The 21,618-nt window shown below is 41.7% G+C and overlaps 2 protein-coding genes and 4 non-coding genes across 6 annotated transcripts; 3 read left to right on the top strand and 3 right to left on the bottom strand.

The window, feature by feature from the left end:
- Positions 1–679: 679 nt before the first annotated feature.
- On the bottom strand, positions 680–3,741 carry mustn1b (musculoskeletal, embryonic nuclear protein 1b). Its single transcript, XM_030419705.1, has 3 exons — positions 3,543–3,741; positions 3,267–3,390; positions 680–1,130 (listed from the first exon to the last, which is right to left on the bottom strand). The coding sequence occupies exons 1-3, from the start codon at positions 3,549–3,551 to the stop codon at positions 1,015–1,017; spliced, it is 249 nt and encodes an 82-aa protein (XP_030275565.1). The 5' UTR covers positions 3,552–3,741; the 3' UTR covers positions 680–1,014.
- Positions 2,625–2,696, top strand: trnae-cuc (transfer RNA glutamic acid (anticodon CUC)). The gene has a single exon. It is a non-coding gene; the product is annotated as a tRNA-Glu (tRNA).
- Positions 3,742–5,361: 1,620 nt separating the features above from the next.
- trnae-cuc (transfer RNA glutamic acid (anticodon CUC)) lies at positions 5,362–5,433 on the top strand. The gene has a single exon. It is a non-coding gene; the product is annotated as a tRNA-Glu (tRNA).
- Positions 5,434–5,472: 39 nt separating this feature from the next.
- On the bottom strand, positions 5,473–21,601 carry stimate (STIM activating enhance). The gene is made up of 8 exons (XM_030419704.1): positions 20,567–21,601; positions 18,513–18,561; positions 18,314–18,409; positions 18,067–18,188; positions 17,698–17,810; positions 13,387–13,464; positions 13,006–13,149; positions 5,473–7,423 (listed from the first exon to the last, which is right to left on the bottom strand). Exons 1-8 carry the CDS (start codon positions 20,790–20,792, stop codon positions 7,310–7,312), a joined length of 942 nt encoding a protein of 313 aa, XP_030275564.1. The 5' UTR covers positions 20,793–21,601; the 3' UTR covers positions 5,473–7,309.
- Positions 8,462–8,534, bottom strand: trnar-acg (transfer RNA arginine (anticodon ACG)). The gene has a single exon. It is a non-coding gene; the product is annotated as a tRNA-Arg (tRNA).
- Positions 11,404–11,475, top strand: trnae-cuc (transfer RNA glutamic acid (anticodon CUC)). Its single transcript has one exon. It is a non-coding gene; the product is annotated as a tRNA-Glu (tRNA).
- Positions 21,602–21,618: the final 17 nt, after the last annotated feature.

Genomic DNA, 21,618 nt, shown 5'->3' with positions numbered 1-21,618 from the left:
AAAGGCGCACAAGAACTTGTAAAGCTCAAAGAAAACATCTGTGCTCAGGATGAACGTGGTGATTGTTTGTGGGACTGACACCGAATTTAAGACGACATCTGATGGCATGTATCAGATGTCAATAAACAGTGTCGGTTCCAATAGGAAATATATGAGCACCAATTAATGATACCAGAATAAAAATATGAAAATGTATCAGGTGTCTATATGTTTACATAATTCTTCCAGTTTCTGCAACATACCGATGGATATTTTGCTGTTGATGAACATTTGTGAATAACAATCAGACGTGGAAATAAAACTTACTCATCAACATGAGATACGTGTGCTTAATTCACTGCTCTCTGAGTGCTCTTCTCCTCTTTTGGACTCACCGGGCTGTGCTGACTCACTTACTGTGCCTGTTTATGACTATTCCCGCTTACCAAGTAGCAAACAGTAGAGCACTGTAGGGAAATCTGAAAGAGTCTTGTATGTTTTTTTTTTAAGTTAAATTATCAAAAAAAAAAGGAAAGCTCATTTGAGCTGAATGTCGTATTGAGTTGACAAGTTTACTTGATGAGGTAAACGTCTACATTTACAGCATACCTACATTTCAAACCCTAAATATATAATGCTATGCAGAAGTGACCCTCTTTTGTAATTTGCTACCGAGAAATAATTCAAAAAAATAGATGAATTCAATACAGGCGACAATAATTTATTTAGGAAAATAATCAAGTACAAAATGAACAAGTGAGCAAATGTTTTTCACTCTTTGGAGGCACTGATAAATAATTAATCTACTGTTTATCAGCCACATTATGCCAAGTCTGATTCACTGAACAAACTGCAATGTGCCAAAACTAATTACACAGCAGTAATGTCAACATACACGACTGCAACAAAATCAGGCCATTCTACCCTCTTAAATCCCACTTGATTTAAAAAGAACACAGACACATAACCCAACAAGTAACATAAAGACTACACTGTGAGCTTCTTCGGTGCTGTCAGTTTTATCCTGCAGGGTGTCTACTTGCTGAACACACTGGCTCCAGGAGCTTTGGCAGGAGCAGACTTGTCCAGGACCGTCTCTGTCCCCGACCTCAACCCGCTGAACACAGAAGGGGCCACTTTGCCCATTCGTTCTGAAAACACAGACACAGATATGTCTCGCTAGAAAAACAGACGCTCAAACCAGGTGACTGCTCATCCTAACCAAGTAATACAAATTTCAATCATGTGTCTTTGGGGGAAATACGAGAACAAAAATGTCTGAAACAAGTGTTTATGTTTTATTTAATCACTTCACTGGTCTTGTGTTGTGTTTCTAGCTGGCTCTGGTCCGATTCCCAATTTTAGGAATAGGACTTTCATGTCTTTACAGTGAACACTGCCTCTTGATTCCAGCTCACATGACCCCTTGAAACCATTCAACAGAGACATGATTTTTAAGTTTCGTGAATTATTTAGGAGGTTGGAAAAACTATACACGTGAATATGTCCCAAGTACAAAGGATTCAAAATGCACTTTATACTTAACGAGTGCCAGCAAATTAATGTTGGCTTTCTATATTGACTCTAACCACCCACACAAATGTTGTCTTATGGGTTAAGTTGAAAGGGCACCAAAGCAAACCTGAGGCAGGAGAGAAACAGTTGGCAGGAGCCCAGTTTTAAATACAGCTCAAAATTACTCAGCATTGGTGCGCTGACCAAGGAGTTGATTAAGAAATGATTAAATATAATACAGCCAAGAATGCTCGCTGTGTTTGCAGCTAAACTTGTCGGAACAAGTCTTGAAAACCCTCAAGGCATTACAACATTGACACAGCAACATAAAATCCTTCCTGGCATGGAAGTCGTGATATCGAAGCTGCAATAAAATCTGAATGGGGATTTTTTTTATATTTGTCCAAATACACGCTCAATATACAATATCCTTCTGTATACTGAAGACCTAAATGATTACAAAATGGTCATATCCTGGCTCATCTATTGGACTGGCTATCCTCACACCTCACATCACACCTTCAGTGTATAGTACTTTTTAACTCTACTACTTAATTTGCCCTTTTTGATTGTATTTGTATTGCTGCTATGATAACCTATTCAGGGAGAATGTGTTTTATGGTCTTCATACGGTAACTGAACAGGTAAATGTAGCTGTCAAATCGAAGAGACTAAGCTAACGTTAACCTAGATGTCAGGTGACAACATGTGAAATGTTGTGAAGACGTAGCTAAGTAGAAAGTCAAAGCATGAGGAGCCCATTACTGAAATGCAATACGGTGGAAAATGTGTTAAAGTAGTAGGTGTAAAACAAACTTCACCGTTCCCTTTGCAGTTGAATGTGGTACCAAACACATCCCGCCTCCTGTCGCTGGTTTAATCGTTTGACTTTTCATGGCAGCCACAGGGAAAGTTCGACGTGTGCAACGTTAGCCAACGTAAGCTAGCTAGCACTGCTGTGGAGCTCGGTATATTAGCTCTCTCCATAAACGGCACAAAATAGGCTCTGAAAAAGTAGTAATGTGATACTCTGTAAAGACAGTAACAGTAGAGCCTTTTGACATACTTCACTGGTTGTGTTTTGTCACATTTAAGGGAAAATAAACTGTGTCGTACGGCTCTAGAAGCTGTCCCTGGTGGTCTAGTGGTTAGGATTCGGCGCTCTCACCGCCGCGGCCCGGGTTCGATTCCCGGTCAGGGAACACTGTTTTGTTATTGTTTCGTCAAACTTGGCTGTAACCAAACAGTGGAATAAAGGCCGACCATTTTGATAGTTGGTCATCAGGTTATAGCCATATCCATAAATCAACACATATTGCATGTCATAGATTGAACAAAGAAAAGTTAGAATGAACACATCAGTGACAAATTGGCAAATAAATAAAACATTTACAACATTTTAGTATTAACCTAGTTATGCCTTATTATGAATTAAATGTTTGTATAATAAAGTGTTCATGTATGTTTATTTATTTTGTTAATTTATCTATTGATCAATAAGTGTAACAACCACAGCATTCTGAAACAGTCGCATATATCACATACTTCAATATTACATAGAGACTCTTCTATTCAGGTGGCTCAGTTGGATAGTCAAGAAGCATGATATTTGAGGTCTACATGCTGGGACCAAAACCAATTCTCATCAGAGAAAAATCACATTTGTAAGGATATAGAGAGAAAATGTTAGTGTTAGGTCTGGCATGACATTACGTCACTCTTCTTGTGTTTCATTGTCAGAGGAAACAACTTTAATAAAAAGCTTTACTCACCACACTCAACCATGACCTCATAGGTCTTACTCTTGACCTCGCCTTTCAGTCCCAGTTTACTGCGTGCTCCCTTCAGGTCCTCCTCCTTCATTGGGGGACGCTTCTTCTTCTTCACCTCGCCTGGCTGGTGTGAAATAAAGAACGAGGGGGAGATTGTTGAGTGTTAAGGTTGAAAGAAAGGAGAGTAAATGGTGCCAACACTGTCGTCACACCATAAGAGCTGTGTCCAGTTTCTGTAAATAACAGAAACAGCCGATTTGAGCAGATGTAACTCACCTGTGACATGGTGATTAGGTCAGTGTATTGATTCTAAGACCCCTCTTTCCAGAGTGATAGATTTTCTGGTTGTTTTTCTGGTGTGCCTCTTTGTCTTCCAGCTAGCCTGAGATTATATATAGTCCTGGTCCGGACCCAGTGAGTCACTCAGACCCCCTACCTTCTGTCCCACTCTGCCTGTTGTCAGTGGGTATAATTAGGTGTGACGTGAGGGATGGTACAGCTGGAATGGGTCTCCCATCTTTTTACGATAAGCTTACAGGCCAACAGCTGATCATTCCGTACACAACACATGAGGCTGGTGGCCCCCTCCTCTCTTGCAGACCCTGGCAGAGATACCCTCTTTTTAAAATGTTGGTGGGACTTGGCAGTAAAACGGGTACCAGGAGCTTCCACAGTGGGACTCGGGCTACAGACTGATTTAAACCTGAGGGAGTGTCTTTTTGGGTGTTGTAAAAAGCATTTCCAGACAGTTACCACATGAACCAACTACATGAGGGCTGGACTAAGAGAAGAAAACCATCTCACTCTGTTGTTTGTGTCAAAGGAGTGCCACTGGTGAAATTCTATGCCAATCATGGGCAACAAGGAGGCTATTTGGGTCAAATTTGGTCTTACACTACATAAGCCCGATTAGATTGTTGTTAACTTGGTAGCTATGATCAATAATGAACCTTAATCTACAATTCAGTAGCAGTAATTAGTTGCTTAGTGAATACAAATAAATAAAAAGCAAAACTGGAAACCATCTGAAATCAATAAAAACTGGCCAATTCCCAGGTGTGTCCCACCCCCCCCCCCCCGGCGTGATGTGACAGTCAATTTCAGATTGTCTTTTACTTAAATGTGCTTTTTTTCTTTCTATAATTTAGGCTGGAACAAGTAAGCAGACGGTTAAGGAAATAGTCATGAGTCTTGGCATCATACTCTGAATCTGAGGAGTTAACCGTGGGGTGATGGACAAACTGACTCACTGTTTTAAAATGACAAAGTCAGCGACGCAGAGAGAACCTTAGAGCTGGCTTCAGTCACATCATAGTACGAGTATATTCTTACAATCTGAGAGAATAGCCTCTGTCCTGGTTTACAGGTTTATTTATAAAGGAATGACAAATGCAAAGACCCACAATCTGACTCCTTACGTACATGATTGGTCCCACTGAGTCTTGTCAGGGTCAACGCTGGCATATTAGCCACCTTCTTAAAATAAAAACATGTGTACAGCTGCTTATTAGGCCCTTCCAAGGGTAAGACTGAAGTTAATGAGCATCTCTTTGTGCATGTGTGTGTGTGTCTACTTACTCAGACCGCTTAATCATCCCTCCTCACCTTCTCTAACAGCTTCACGGTATCACAAACTGTACTTGGTTCTCCACCAGTGGCTTTTAAAAACTCATTGGTGTGCGTGGCGACGGAGGAGAAAAACAACAAGGCGAAGAAATGATATGCTTGTGTCAGGGTGAAATCACGGCAGGCAGTCTGGGTAATAGATAGAAAATTGTTGTTTGTGTGTTAATTAAAGCTGATGAGACAAGATGTAATATATTTTTCAAGAGCTACTGGAGGGTGACATCGAATCCTGACGCTTAATGTGTGTCTTCCCTGGGGCTGTTTGTGGTGCTGCATCTATTTTTGGACACACAATAATGAGTGTACCTCGGGTAGCGTCAACGGCGACCTCACCTCTCTCTAAATCTGTGTGTAGGCGACACATCGAAGGGCTACCTAATGGTAAACATTTAATTTCAACAATTCACTCTACAGGAAAGGTGTACATCAACCACATTCGGTTTGATCATGATTAACCGAGGCACCATAGTCCCTGGTGGTCTAGTGGTTAGGATTCGGCGCTCTCACCGCCGCGGCCCGGGTTCGATTCCCGGTCAGGGAACTTACTTTTGCTACAATAACAATCAGGCAACTATCAAGATAGTATATCACATCCTTTATTGGAAAAGCATTTATAATGATAATTTACCACCGTCTTCGCCTTTGTAACCATCTAGTAGTTTTACTTTGCAAAATACTAAAAGCCCTCTTTGTCCTGGCCAAGCTGGGAGTTCCCATAACTGCTCCGAGATGCTGAACTTTATTCCTTTAAAATGCACAGTCATTTATTCCTTGCCAACATGCCAAAAACATCATAATGAAATCATCAACTTTACCATAATCATCACAATCACAGTTTATGTCACTCTCCATTTACTTTAAAGAGGACCAGCAGTCACACCAACGATGCGCATCTGACACATGCAACTGGCCAATGCATACGTTAATATTGTGTATATACACTGGCACACAAACACACACACACACACACACTCTTTCTCCTGACTGTCTGGTCCACAGTCACTTAACAGTTTAGAGGTCTATGCATGTCACATTCTTAACATCAGAGCCTGCTGAATGCTGCTTCTTGCCTGAAAATCTGGGGCTCTGGATAAAACCACTAAAGAAAAAAAAAGAATTAATCAAACTGACAAAAAACAAAATACCTGCTGGTAATTTCACTCAGGCACATTATAGTAACAAAAACGGAATGAATCACACAAATACAACAGGAAAAATGAAAATTGTGATAAATGGGAAATTGTGCAAGAAATGGTTCCCATATCTACTCTCCCCGTTGGATCGAAGGAATAAAGAACACTTTTGGAACTAGCATAGTCACCTTTTTGGCCCGAAAACAACACTCAAAACTCATAAAAAAAACATAACTTAACATTAGACAAAAGACATCCAAAGACAAAGAACACACAGTCAGTATCACATCAGTAAAACAGTCACAAACAAACTGAGACTGCAGTCTTGTGTCTACAGACAACAATGGCTGAGCTGATATTAGAAGGATGTTGCAGTGTGCTGCTTGCAGTCCTGTAGGTTCAACGGTTGAGAGGACTCTGTCAAAAGATAAAAATGGAAGGTTGCTGCAAGCATAAATGTGCTCCTTTTGACACGAGTAACATCACATACAAGATATGCAGTAGTAAAGTGGGTAACTGTGCTGAAAAGTGTTAAGAGTTGCATCGATACAGTAATCCAAACACTTAGACATAATGCTGCCCCTCAGTGTGTCCAGTTTGTACACACCCTCACATACACACACATGAACACCAACATACACACACATCACAGGCCATGGTGGCACGGCTACATAAGAAAACAAAGGACAAAGTTTACATGGAATCTACATCAGGAATACAATCACTTTAGAGGACATGTTAGACTAACAAAGGAAACCAACTCCTTGAACAGTTTTGCTTGCATGACTTTTGGTCTGCTGAGGCTGTTTAGATTTGTCCAACCAACCTGATCCTGAACAACTGCCCCCATAACCACTGCCACTGAAGTCCAAACTGTATAAAACCAGTGCAACTGTTTTCCTGTTAAACGTGCATAAAGGATTTAATATTGTCCATTCAAGGTGGGGACTCTTCTTCCCAAACCGTCAACACTCAGCCCAGGAGTGCCATGTCGAGATGCAACAGTGATCCAAAGTATCTGGTTAACTGCACAAATATCTCCCAGGGTGTTCCATTAAATCCCAGGTGAGAAACAGCTTACAAAAAAGTCCGCCAGAGATCGAGAGTAAAGGGAATTCAATTTACAGTATATTATTCTGTCATCAGAGGGCATCCTATGTTTGAAAAGATCGTGTCATCTCCTAAGGCTGAAGGAGTCTTTGGAGGTATGGGGGAATGTATTTGTGGGCCTGTGAGGTGAACAGCTACCAGAGGAAGTTGTAGCAGTTTAGCTAGGCACAGAGGTCAAACAGGGATCCCCATGCGAAGCTTCTTCTTTTTCACCGTCTTCATCCCAGTGAGTCGACGAACATCATCCTCATCAGACTCATCCATTTCATCGTCTGCTGAGAAAAGGATCTAAAAAAGTAGGACAGAGAGACAGACAACTATTAGGCAGAATCACAGGTGTGTACATCCTAAATTCTCAGACACTGGATAAGAGTACAATACAAAGAAACAACACAGAATATGTCCTATTTTTGGAGAGGCAAATAAGCTGCACAGAGGAGTTTCTGTTCTTCTGCTAATTTTTTTAAAAGACTTTACATCATCTGATTTCATTCAGTTCCACCGGGGATACGATGTAGAACTCGAGGAATTTGCTGTGACTAATGAAAGCGTTGAGCTCTTTGAACCTCTTTAAAGCTGCAGGACTGACGAGACATATTTTATAAATACATGGAAAATGCCCAGGTATCCCAACATTTAGTCCTTAGCCCGCCTGCATGGAAAATGCCCATGTTTTTCAAACCCAGCCCCTTTAGTTCGTAAGGCATTGGCATTCGTCTATTAAAAATGTCAAGTCCCAAGCCTAAGCCAAAATAACCCTAATGACCTCATCAAGCTTATTTTCAGGCTTTAGAAAGCTCCCTCCAGAGCCACAGTATATATAACACAACTTTTACATGTTAAACAAAATGAAATGTCTCATAAAATAAAATCCACAATTCTTTTTGCATACACTTAACTAATCCTTACAAGTAAATTGAAGTTTATTTGATTTTTGTCAACGCTTTCCTCACCCTGCTGAAGGAAAACACTAAATGTGAAAGTCTTTGACATACCAATTCCAACATTTTTGGCTTCTAATACTTAATGATAGTTCAGTAATACTCCATTACTAAGCCCCAAATGAATAACAAATATGTACTGAAACAAAAACACTAAATAGATTGATTAAACCATTGATGGCGATAGTAGGTCTTGTGTTGTATCTATGTTGCTGTATATGAAGTAATGCTTTGTCTTCATCAAGGATGTTTGTTAGTGAATCTTCTCCTGCCTGTACGACTCTTCTCAACAAAGCCGATTGCGTGAATGAAAGAGCTGTATTTTATTTTGATAATCTGCTGTATTTTGGATCTGATGAAATCAGTATTAAATGTAAAAGATTAACGAGCCAGCCAGGAGTCGAACCTAGAATCTTCTGATCCGTAGTCAGACGCGTTATCCATTGCGCCACTGGCCCGCTGTGCATGCTTGATGCAGCTGAAAAGACTAAATGTTTCAGCAAGGCTCTGCCCATCCCCCACAGTTCAGCGCTCTGCTGAAAGCACACTCTGTGAGGCCAGCTGCAGCACGCACAGAAGTAGTGAAACAAACCGTGGCATAGGCTTTTGTCTGCATTGCTTCAACCATTCAGATGTTATAATAACTTTAGAAGTAGCTTTACATTTCTGTTTGTGATAACATTGACAAGAAATGCAAATGGTACCTGTAACAAAATCAAGACCTGATCCCTAAAAGAACAATAGATTCAAAATGGCAGTAATATTTTTGTTATCTGTTAACAAAATGAAAATGAAACATGGGTTTCATGGGTAAAGGCCACGTCCTGCTTTACTTTTGCTCACTTTAAGCTGGGGAGTCACTGCACTTCCTCAAACACAAAAGTGGTCTTGATGCAGTTTGACCTACAAGCTCAATGTGCCCAAAATAGGACGATGGTAAATCCACTATTTTTGGACAGAGTGCAGAAACATATCCAAAGAATATAATCTGGCTTTGATTGTTGCAATCATTTGAGTAATCTCAACAGAGCCAAGAACAACAATTCTGACAAATTTCATCATGGATGGTGTTTTGCTTCTGTCTGCTTCAGCCACTTCAGACCAACTCAGTAATTTGGGTCAGCAGATGAACAAAAAAAAAAGTTATTCACGATTCAACAAGGTGGCACAGCCAGGATTTCTGCTTCATTGTCAGATGTGTTATCCATTGCACCACTGGCGCACTGTGTTGTGCCATCCTCAGAAAGCCAAAACCCAAACCTGCATACCTGATTACTTCCTCTTGACTTCTATCTCACCTTTACTTCTCATCTATGCCTCATTATCCAACAACAGGAAGACAGATATCACATGTCGAACAGCTTGTTCAACAGCAGTGAAAAGGGAAGTGAAGCCTGTTTGAGTTATAAAATCAACATCACTGGTACCACATGAGGAGATGGTCTATTACCAGCTGCTGCCAACTCCAGCAACCAGTTGGCTCTTTTTATACCTGCATTTTTAACTTTTCTTTAAACTATTAAGCTTTTTCCCGCCTTAAGGACTATCTTAATTTTTGTTATTAAATATTGTTTTATTATTTACAGTTATGTTCTACTTCCCCCCGACAGTTTTGGGGGTTTTCCTCATTGGTTCGATGTTTAAAAAAATGTCACCAAATCCTAATGCAGAAAATAAAACACTGCAATTAATCTTATCAACACATCTCCTCAGTGCATACAATCTTCAAGCACTCCAATATAAACTTCAGGGCATTCTCAGAGTTGGCAGCCTGAGATCTGATTTCATTACATTGCCAGCTCTTCCTCCAGACATAAACATGTTTAAACTGATAGGAGAAAAGGCCTGAATGGAACTGACTGCATGGCGAGGAATCTTGGAATCAATTGTTTTTCATTCACAGAAAATGTCAAAGTAAATGTACTCTCTGTGATGGCTGACTGTTGCTCATTATAAACATGCATTTAAGTGTACTACATAAGCCAGTGTCTCACACAAAGCCTCCAATCTCAACTTCTTTCCAAGATTAATTATATCTGATTCAGTTGGTGGACCTGCTCCAACTGACGTCTTTGATTTGAAGTGGTGAAATCTCGGTAAATTTTCTCCTCATGCAAGAATTTCCAGAGGATTATTTGTGTCTATTCACCCGAAACAGCCCAAACCATATAGTACTACGATAAATCAGTGGCCTGATATATACTGCCCATGACAATAGCCCTTTTTAGATAGAAAAGGCAGCACATTTGCTCCAAGGTAAAGGTGGCAATGTACCGCCCCGTCTTTCTAAAAGGGAGGCATAATATTCCTCCGTTTCCACAAGCCGCCACTTGGCCACCACCGGGGTAGGTGTAAACATGTGACGTGACGTGAAGCACGAAGTTGGGCATTGAACAGTGACAACGAATTTGTATACAAAATAAGAGCTTTACATTGCACCCCATTGGAGTTTAGAACTGGGTTCTTAGCGGGGGGCTTTTAATTTGAAAGTAGCGGCCGTTCGTAGCTTGCCGCTACAACAACAAGTGGTCACAACCAAACTGCTACAGAGACCTAGGAGACGCTAGCATCTACCATCTGGATCTCAGCGGCTGTCCAATTGCTTATCTTGATGTCTGCGGATGAAGTGATGGACTGACTGCTGTGATCAGCTGTTTCCTGGTTTTAAAACTCCCCAGCTGTGGGTCGCACAACAGTGCAGGTCATCGACACCTCCGCCCATCTCACGCAGTTGCCGGGACATTGATGCCTCGTTTTTGGACAGCAATGGAGGTGGAAATAAGTGTATTCTCCTAGGCGGCCAATTGGCGGCCCAAAACAGACCCTCAATTTGCCGCCCTCTGCCTAAAACCGCGCACCGAGCCGCAAAAAGGCGGCCAAATTGGCGGCTTATTGCCCAGTATAAAAATGGCTAACGATAATGACAAGTAAACAACTGAAACATCGACTGAAACATGATAAAATGTTTAATTCAATCAGTGTGATGGTGCCCTTTTACCTATGCCTTCCATTTCTGATATCAGAAAAAATGCCTTCACAAAATGCCACAGACAGATGTGAATAAGACATTAAATACTTTGATGTGTCCTCCTTTGCCTGTTGTTGATTCAAATGGAAAGTATTTCTGCTAGTTGCTGAACTCCTCTGTAACAACAATGATCTTTTGTGACAACTGTGATATCACAGTTTCAGAGATCAGAGAGTCACAGGAACACAACAAGTGTTTCTGTGCACCACCACTAGAGGCAACACATAAAAAAACATCGCCACTGTCCTGTTCTAAGGACATGAAGCGAACCTAGCATGCATTGACACCCCTGACAGCTGTCCCTGGTGGTCTAGTGGTTAGGATTCGGCGCTCTCACCGCCGCGGCCCGGGTTCGATTCCCGGTCAGGGAACGTGTTTTGACGCGCCAACATTATGACTGAAGTAGTGGTAATTTAAGCACATACAGCCACAGTTAAATGTTTATGCACACACATCTAAAGAATATGTGTATCATGGCAATTCTAAGTGCTGTATCATAGGCAACTGGGCTTGTTTCAGTTTCTTGAAGATGTGTCTCATCCAAGAGGCTTCTTTGGTCATGGCAGTCATTACTTCAAGCTATTTCTACAGCTCTCATTTTTCTGTGATGGAATGAGAAGATCACAAGCTTTTGTGAGGTCACAAAAAACATTCCTGAAGTTTTGCTTTAAATTTGAATAACGTATAGGTCTTCTGAAAATGTGACCAAATCTGCTGGCTTACAAATATACATACGGTAATATTTGGTTATAAGACCCTTTTTTAAAAAATGTAACCACTTCTCTTGATAGAATCAGTAAAGTTCAACTAAATTTGTTGGCTTCCTGGCACAGACTTGTTTCGTCAGCACAGTCCACATGTTCTTGATGGGTTTCAAGTCAGGACTTTAAATTAAATTCTAGCCTGATTTAGCCATTTCTTCAACACTTCTGATCACTGTCCCATTGGAACACCAAACCACACCCATTACCCAATCCTCTGGCTGATAAATTTAGTTTTTTTGAAAGAATTTCGAAATAATCCTCCTTCTTCATTATTCCATTTACTTTCTTTAGAGCAATAGTTCCACTGACAGCAAAACAGCCCTGAAGCATTCAACCAACACGACCATGCTTGACATAGGTATGGTGTTCTTAAGGTTAAAGGCCTCACTTTCTTGCCACTAAACGGCTTTTGTTGCTGCTCATTGTGACCAAACAACTTAATTCTTGTTTCATCTGATCACAGAGCAGGTGATAGTTCACATTTTCATCCTGGTTGTAGCTGTTACACAACTGTGCCATGCACTTACAAACTGTTGTTTGTACAGTTGATCTTTGGACCTCAACTGCTTTTAAATGGCTCCAAGGGACTTTCCTGACTTGTTCAAATCAATAATGGGCTCTTCCAGATTAATGTTGAGCTCTTCAGACTTTCACATTGTAGTGTTTGTGGCTAAATCTGGTGGGTGTCTCAAACATGGGCCCAGAATAGTCACCAGCTCGTCTGAATCACTCAGAAGAAGTTAAGAGGCCAAAATTTGATTCATACAACTTTCTACAATCACCTAAATTGATTATTGAGAGAAATCAAGAGCCTTTTTAAGATGATTGTGCTGGCAAACATTTGTGAAAATGTGTCTATACCCGACTGGTGTTATTACTTTTTATGTTGTGGGCGTATGAATGGTGTGTGTGTGTAGCAGAGCTACGTTGGGCTCACATGCTTAACAAGCCACCGTGATCTAGGAGTGTATGCTGAATTAGTACCAAGTCAGTTTGTCCATACGAGGGTGCCAATTACTGCTGGAAACCAGGAACAGATGACAGTCAGAACATGTCATACTGAGACAAAGTTTCAGAAGCTCAGAAGAGGTCTTTGGAGGTAAAGAAAGAGAGGCTGAGTGCAACAATTTGACTTACCTCTGACTCCGAGTCATCATGGGACAGAGCTCGTCTGTAGCGCACCTTGCTGTTCCCCCGTGAGTCCTCCTCTCTTTCTTCCAGCTTTGCTTTTGTCCTGTGCTTTTTCATAAGGAAGTTATCTACCACCCAGAACATGAGGGCCTAAAGGAAACACAGAAAAAACTGTTGTGAATGGTGTTTCCACGTGAGGAACTAACAGAGATGATTCTTACATGATTCTATATATCATTAATTATTATTTTACATATAAACACACACATACACACACAAACACACACACACACACACACACACACACACACAAACACACACAGGAATAGAAACCAATGACTGTTGAGCTGTAGAGTAAGTGTACAAAGAAAAACACAGAAGACTTACATTGACGAAGAATGGAACGATGAGCATGACGATGGCCAGTTCCAGGTCAGGGTTCTCTATGGGGTTGAGGAGGGCCAGCTGTGATACACAGAAACACATACGGATACACACATAAGCATACACAGCAACACAGACAGCACACCTAGCCTTACCCCGAGATACCACCAGATACGTGTCCACTGTTACGGCTCCGATCAAGTTTTGCCCTGCCATTCGGCAACCCCCACCGGTTGCCATGGTGCAGTACTGTAGACAACTGCCGTTGTGAGACCAAGGAGTTCCCACGATAATCACATAATCACTCGCGACCGCAGTTGTAGGTAAGTGTTATACAAACAACAACAAGTGTTCCCGACCGAAGGATTAGTAGAAGAGCTTGTATTTGTCTCTTTTTTTAGATTTGTGTGCTGGTGACAACATGGAGTGTTTTATTTTGAAAAGTAACCAGATGTCATATTATTGTTTTGGTGCGTGATTTCCTGTCTGCTTGCTAAATTCAGCTGAATTGCTGCCAGAAATGTCCTGCGTATCTGTTCCGGAGGGCTTCGGACTGCCGCAGCGGGACGGAGCAGATATGCAGCGCAGCGGACCTGCTGCTGGATAAGAGGTGAAACCTTTTCAAGAAATTGAAACACGTCTAGTTGCCTACAATACAGTACATTACCCTGACCTGTATGACTGACAACCTTAATCAACATCCTACTGAGATGTTTACATGAAGCATTCAGACTGTCACTGAGTTTATATTCTGATTACAAAAAGGAACAAGATGAAACGTAAAAGCATCAACTGAAAAAAAGAAAATGCTTTGTTAATGATAAGTGATAGGGCTGTAACGATACACGTGTCGAAACTGAAACTGCGACACTGAGATCCACGAACCTGTCTCGCGGTGTGAGAAGGCAACATTGCGTCACAACTTCCAGTCCAGATTTAGCCCTATAAGCTATAAGTATCCCCTTTCACACAGTCATGCAACATTAACACCACAGCAGTGGTTCACCAATTCTCCGCCGTTGGTTGTTCACACAGAGCGAAGCACCGCTGGAGTAAAGACAAACCGCTGTGTAATTCACACAGAAAGCTGGCGCTGCGGCTCCTAAAGAGACGTGACATGTAATGATGATGACGTCTGTGGGTTTTCAAGGTGTTTCCCTGGTGTTCCCCTCGTCAATCTAAACCCGCGGATAAGTTATAATCATATGGATGCTGTTATAATGTGTTGTATAATGTGGGTCGTGATCATGACCCACTAAACATCCTGGAAAGTGTCAAAGTTACGTTTTTCGCTCTAAATTAAACAATTACATAATCGCCATCAGTGAACAGGTCGCTGTCTGACCCTGTCACTCGCCGGGACGGAGGCTGTTTTTCAGGGGAAAGTTCACTGAAGTCTCGGTCCGGAGGGCTGACGGTCGCGGAGATTTATTTCATCACAAACACTCGGTGAGTTAAAGTTTTTTGCTGGCAACAGACGTCTGGGGACAGACGCTTCTCTATGTACAGCTGCGGTATTTTTTTCCTAGTTGCCAAAGACAGTTACAGTTACTACGTTACCTTCGTTTGGTTCTGTAAAGTTGCTTTGTGGGACATTTGTCTTCATTTAACCGCTGTGTAATTCACACAGAGAGCCGGCAGTGCGGCTCCTTAAGAGGCGTGACGGTACACTTCATGATGATGACGTCTGTGTTTTTTTCAAGGTTTCTCCCAAGGTGTTCCCCTGTTAATCTTAACATGTACCCGTTGACTGTATAATCATATGGATGCTGTTATAACGTGTTGTGGTTGAGATCCTGACCCACCAAACATCCTGGAAAGTGACAAAATTACGTTTTGTGCTCTAAATAACAGAATTACGTAATCGCCATTAGTAAACCGACTCTCTCACTCGCAGGGAGGGAGGCTGTTTTCTTGGGGAAAGTTCACTAAAGTCTTGGTCTGGAGGTCTGACCATCGCGGTCATTTTTGTCAACACTATCACTTGGTGAGTTAAAGTTTTTTGCCGGTGACAAATGCTGTTTTTCGGGCAGAAATGTGATGAAGAGTTGATAGCACAGGTGGGAGGACAGATGCTTTTCCACGTACAGCTGCAGTATTTTTTTCCTCATATAAGTCGCCAAAGACAGCTATAGTTACTACGTTACTTTTGTTTGGTCCTGTTAAGTTGCCTTGTGGGACATTTCTCTTTATTCTGTTGAGTGAGGGACCTGTGTAGTTATTAGATTGTCAGATCGACACACTACGCCAAACTGTCTTACCCATTCACACTGGTTAGGTTCGCCAATGCCGCACCTCTGACACTACCTTCAGAGGCGTATCAGCGCCGGAGTGAAATTTCACCCCTCGGTGGAGGCTGAGGCGAAGAATTGGTGCAGAATCCCTGCATCCAAATGGCAGTGTGAATGGGGCTAGTGCAATAATGTCCTTCCACCTTTATAAAAAAAAAAACTCAACACGTAGCAGGCTATATAACATTGGAATCAAAAAGCAATTTAATAACTCAGAAAACTGCTGCTGCATCTTTTAAATATTGATTGTCTCGAAAGAAAAAAAATCAGTATAGCATCAGATGGTACTTATTTCACCTGCTATCTCTCAAATCATTTTCTGACCTTCTTCCACTGACCTATATTTTATTTTATTTATATAATTTACTTACTGAGGACTAAGGACAACTAGTTTTTCAGAATTTGTGATGTGTAGGGTTTGACTGAAATAACTACAGTAATATCACATTTATAGCTAGTGGTACTGTGTCTTGTAGCATTTCTATGGACAACTGCTATACTTTGGTTCTAAACACAGATTCCATGTCACTAATATCCCCGGTAGTTAGGATTCAGCGCTCTCACCGCCGCGGGCTGGGTTTGATTCCCGATCAGAGAACACTTTATTATGTCACTTTCTGTACCTCTGACAGGAAACACTATTGAATCTCAACACTCACATGCCTGTGCATACAAGTGTGACCCGTTACACATTCCTGGCAATAGTTTCACATTATTACACTGACCTACAGGTATGGACCACTCACTAATGCCCCAACAAGGCAGAAGAAGGCAGCTAGCAAGTAAACATGGATGTAAAAACAATGCTGGGTTTAAAATACTTTAAAAAATTCCTAAGCAAATGTTTTATGGGGAAAAAAGTGTATCTATGCACCTTTGTTTGAGCTCAAGGACAGACAATGTGTTTTGGTGTGTAACACTGACTGTACGTAACTTTTGCTTGTTATACATTATACACTACACATTCTACACATTTACATCAAAACTCCACTAGTTATTGTTGTGCTTAATCCTGGCTGTACCATCACATGAAAATGGCGTGCATTTTAGAGATCCACTGTCATAGTGATTAGACTGTAAACAAAATATCAAATCCAGATAGTGTGGTGGATAAAAACAGAATTCAAGATAACTAAAGACTAGGCCTTAAGATAACTTGGATAGCTCCACAGAGGCCATACTGTTATATGTGAAGTCCCAGTAGGCAGAAGTTATCATGGTTACATGATAAGCATTGTTGATATTCATGTTTACTGCCATATCGAAGCTGAACCTATATATTATTGGACCCCAACTCAAGACCACCTCATCATTTGTGATGAAAAATTACTTCATCATTCCCGCTGAATTCCAATATGGACGAAGTATAAGCATTAAGTGAAAGCAAAAAGTGTCATGGCAAAGTACAACTGGAGTTAGAGAGGACAGGCCTCCCAACCACTGTTTCTCACAGGAAAACTTCTAGTATTTCTGAGCAATACTGCCACCACCAGAGGCCATTTGTGGGACTGCAACAACTGTCTTTACAGTCCATAAATTCCAAACAACATGCTATTTCAAAAGGTACTCTTCCCTGGTGGTGTACTGGTTAGGATTCGGTACTCTCACTACCATGGCCCGGGTTCAATTCCTGATCAGGGAACATGTGATTAAGCGTCATATGTTCTTTTGTAGAAGTAATAGAAACCAGCTTACTGTGTGAAGTCAGGCATCAAAACACAAACACTAATTTCAGTCTGCAAAAACTTTTGATGCGTTTCAGTTATCAGTCCTTGTACACTGTAGGAGCCATCTTGATTTCTCCTGCCATTTCTTCCCTTTCTCTGTTGGACTCTTATAAAGCACATGTTTTAAAAAGGCTATTTTTTGCTTGACTAATCCTGATGTGGTCAAAAAGCAAATGAATAACTCTGAAGAATGCGGCAGCACCTTTTTAATATTGAGAATATGTCTAGAAAAATACATCAGTATGGCATTAAATAGTCCTAATTTCACCTATTATCTCTTAAATAATTTTTCTGACCTTCTTCCACTGGGGGATGAGGAGAACCAGCATGATAAGGACTTTCTCAAACATCATGATGAGGATGTAGAGGATACACTGGCCCAACCACGCTGTACACTGAACTGGCTCTCCTAAACACAGAGAGAGAGAGAGAAAGATTACAGTTAAAAAATCTGCTTAGGTTTTCATATACAGCTCTGATCATTATTAGATTTCACTGCTTCAGCTCTACACAAATGGTCACTGGACAAAAGAAGGTACTGCCGATGTTGGAAATGACATTGCAGCGCTGCAGTACTGATGGCAGCTACTGCCCTCCATTGGGCATTGCAGGCATTTTAGGAATGTGCTACAGCTCCCACCTTACCACTCACACATGGTCCTCACCATATTCTCCAAAACGCAGAGACTCCCACTGCCTCCACTCTACAATAGCACTGACGGCTCTCACCCCAGCATAGATCAGCAACATGCCCAGAGAAGCATCCAACAGGAAGTTAATGAGGTATCTGGGGGAGACAGAAAATGCATGTTAACTAAACGACAGGGAGAGCTTTCACTGTATTACAACACAGTTACTTGGAAATCTATTAGGAAGCTCTGCAGAGGAGGGTCAAATTCAGGATTGACTCACAGTGAGCAAGGATCCTCCTCTGTGAGGTCTGACAAGTACACATTAGCAAAGTGAATAAAGAGCATCCCAATGGCCTGTTTAGAGGTGTCCAGGAACCTGCAGAGAGACAGGATAGTTGATATTCTTCTGAGGCCCTCCCAGTGGGATTCATTTGATGCCTTTGCAGAGAAATGAATTTAAGCTGGCTCAGCTGCCTTACCAGATCCTCCAAGGCCTCCTCTCATGTTTTGGCTCCCTGAAGCGTTTCACTGTGGAGGAGAGAGTGTGTCGTAAAGATAGTGGGTTTTTACAACATATCACTCATACAAACACAAATGAACACAGATTCAATTGAACAGAATCTTCTTTGTTTTCATTTAACCAAGTTACAACCCTGATGTGAACTGTCAAAGGTCAAGTAAGCATTTTTATTATTTGATTTATGAGTCAAACTGAAAATCCTGTCTTGTACTGACATATTTATGATTTGGGAAATGAGAGCTGACATCCATTTTTGTGCAGTTAAACCACTGCACAAGTGAGACTTCAAACAGTTTGTTGAAGAACCGGAGCTGAGCAAGGGCAACATGCTGTTGGTTCACAGAGGAAGCGGAACTAATGGTCAAGAACATGACCTAAAATCTCCTAATTCCATATGCAGCAGCTGTAAAATTATTAATGAGATACCATTATTTTCAGCTTACTGCTAAATTAAAAGGAAACAGAGAAATGTTTCTCTTTAGATGGCCAACGGGGAGAAGTAGATCAGACGCTAAATTCTTCAGTGTTTGGCAATTAAGCTAGACCAAGTTAAGAAGCATAGTAGTAATTAAGGGATAAGATTAGGCCATTTGTATCGAATCAAACTGCTATTCAGTGTGTGCAAAACAACACTATAACTCCTGTATGTGTCTATATGATTCTCACTTTGGGTCCTCACTAATTATTCCCTCTGTGTAATACAGTCATGGGGTTTTGTGCAAGAAGGCTCCACACTGAAAGCAGCGACATTTCCAACACAAATAAAGCTCTTGCTGTTCTTCACAATAGTGTCTTGTTTACCACGACACCACCACGACCCTCTTCTTTTAACTGCTGTGATGCTGCACAAGAGGGGAGCCTCAACATGTTATATCACAGATTTATTTTCCTAACATCAAACACCATGTCTAAATGTATTGTTCAAAAGCACTGATGTTTCAGCTGGGCCATTACATTCTACACAAGCCCCTTAATTCATTCAAAGAGAAAACACATCAAACACTTCTCAAAAGTTGCACTAAAAATACTGATGTGCTGCCTGAGCATCTACTCGAGGCTTTTTGTGTTTTCATGCCGGAAAGTTGTACGGCAAGCTCTGACCTCAGTTTCAGCTCTAGTGTGACTTCAGACCTAACACACCCTGTGTGCAGCTGGGCGAGATGTCAACACAGGCGGAGGCCTACTCTTTCTGCCTCCAGCAAAAAAGGAAAACAGCACTAAAAAAAACACAGCACTAAAACGCTGATGATTCCAAGCTGCTGCAAAGCCGCACAAAAGTGAGACTGCTCTCATTAGGTCATGCAGCCCTCAGTGCTGTGCCAGACACTGACTGAATGGAACCATGGCCAAACCCTAAGTGTGAATATACTTTCCATGCCATGTGTCCCTGCGACCTAAATATACTTTTTTGAAATACACACATACTGTCTCCAACAAAATACTGTCAGTAAAGAGAAATTAGCATGAAGATTACCAGGAAGCAGCTGCAGGTTATATTGAGGAACAGTCCCTTTAACTAGTCTACCTAACTGAACAGAAGTCGGTTTGTTTTGTTGTCTGCAACGCAGTGTGACTCTCCAACACACATACTGAAGCTAAAGATTCTATTCCCTTGTCCGTACTTCTTTTACTTGATGACTTTTTAGGGATTTTCATGATTAGGTTTTAACCTGAGAGGGGCAGAATAGCAGGAAAGGTCAAACATGTGCCTGCAAGTGTAGAGTGTAGGCAGCTATTATCATAACCACAGCCAACTATTTCAACATGAGAAGAAGTCACCAGCTGTAGTGTTATAGCGAAGAGAAACCTCTCAATGTATCTTTAGACACACAAAGCCTCTCTATCTTACTATTGGTCTCTTTCTGCCGTTACAGACTCGTGCGTGTGAGTACCAGCTGAGATCAATAGCGCATCTGATTAACTGAGGGAGGCTATTGGATAATTATCCGGTTCAATTAGCAGCTGGAGTCAGATATGTGACACACATCACGGCCGACCTCGGGTCATACTCACACATCAGCGTGCTGAAAGCCACCATAGCGAGGAGTCCTTGCAGGAAAATCCCAAACGAGTCCATCAGGGCGCCGTTCTCGCACCCCCGGTTATCCGTACCTGGCGTCGGGCTGGATGATACCGACGTGTTGGTAAAGGACACAGCGGGCATCCCTGCTCCTCCTGGGGCCGCCAGTGCCACGTCTCCGAGCTGGGGCAGCATGTTGACACCACTAACGACATCCATGGGACACAGGAGCTGGACGAAACTAAATTTTAAAGTCGGCAGGGGAGCTTCTCACACAGACTCCCGGTCCTCTCCAGTAATTGTTGGTCAGCTAATCGATATGTTAAGATGGACAGTCTTCCGTGAAAGATGGTGGCACCCTCTCCCTTCCAAGCGCACTCTCATTCTCCTTCAGGCATCCATACAGCCATAGCTGTTGGTGTCATGAGAGAAGTAAAGCCGATGCACAAAAAGGTTGCTAGAAGTTGCGGTTGGGTCCTACGCAGCGGTGTTTGACTCCTAAGCACTCCTTAAAAACCGAGCTGCAACATCATAAATCAATATCTGGTTTGGGGGGTCGGTGCAGCGGTGAAAACCTTTCCTGACTTGACCTGGACTCTGCGAGCTAACATTCCTAATAAACACCACAGCTACCTAAACCTGTGTCGTGTAGCTCGACCAGACAAATTCACTGTCATAACTGATTTAAAATGTGTCAGTGAGTCGTGAAATTTTTCGGACAGTCAAATGTCAATTCCAAACAAGAGATACAGCGGTTGAGATGCTATCACCTACCTAGCTAGCCCCCAAGCTAACTACTTAATTGCATTAAGCTAACGCTCAGTTAGCAAACTTATATTTCCTCTCAGGCGTTTAAAAACAGCCCGTACACCGTTTAGCATTAACTTCAACGCAAGTAAAAACGGCTTGTCTGTATATTACAAACGGAATATGAATAATTGCAGGTCACGGTTAGCGTTCATCCAGCTGCTTCCCTGCCCGGCAGTGCCCACTCATGTTGACAGACGTCATGTGACCTGCGTAGCCACGAAATGCACGCTGGGAA

The sequence above is a fragment of the Sparus aurata genome, chromosome 6 (assembly GCF_900880675.1).
Source record: "Sparus aurata chromosome 6, fSpaAur1.1, whole genome shotgun sequence".
Classification (NCBI taxonomy): Eukaryota; Metazoa; Chordata; class Actinopteri; order Spariformes; family Sparidae; genus Sparus; species Sparus aurata.
Note: the sequence above shows the minus strand (reverse complement) of the source record. Positions and strands in the feature narration are given on the sequence as shown.

Bases quoted from the DNA above. Each gene is read 5' to 3' on its own strand.
- stimate (XM_030419704.1), bottom strand. From the start codon at position 20,792: ATGGATGTCGTTAGTGGTGTCAACATGCTGCCCCAGCTCGGAGACGTG. The intron at 18,562-20,566 runs GTGAGTATGACC...TCTCCTCCACAG, and splicing joins GGCTTTCAGCACGCTGATGT to TGAAACGCTTCAGGGAGCCA. The intron at 18,189-18,313 runs GTGAGTCAATCC...TGTCTCCCCCAG, and splicing joins GAGGAGGATCCTTGCTCACT to ATACCTCATTAACTTCCTGT.
- mustn1b (XM_030419705.1), bottom strand. The intron at 1,131-3,266 runs GTGAGTAAAGCT...CTGTGTTTTCAG, and splicing joins TGAGGTCATGGTTGAGTGTG to AACGAATGGGCAAAGTGGCC.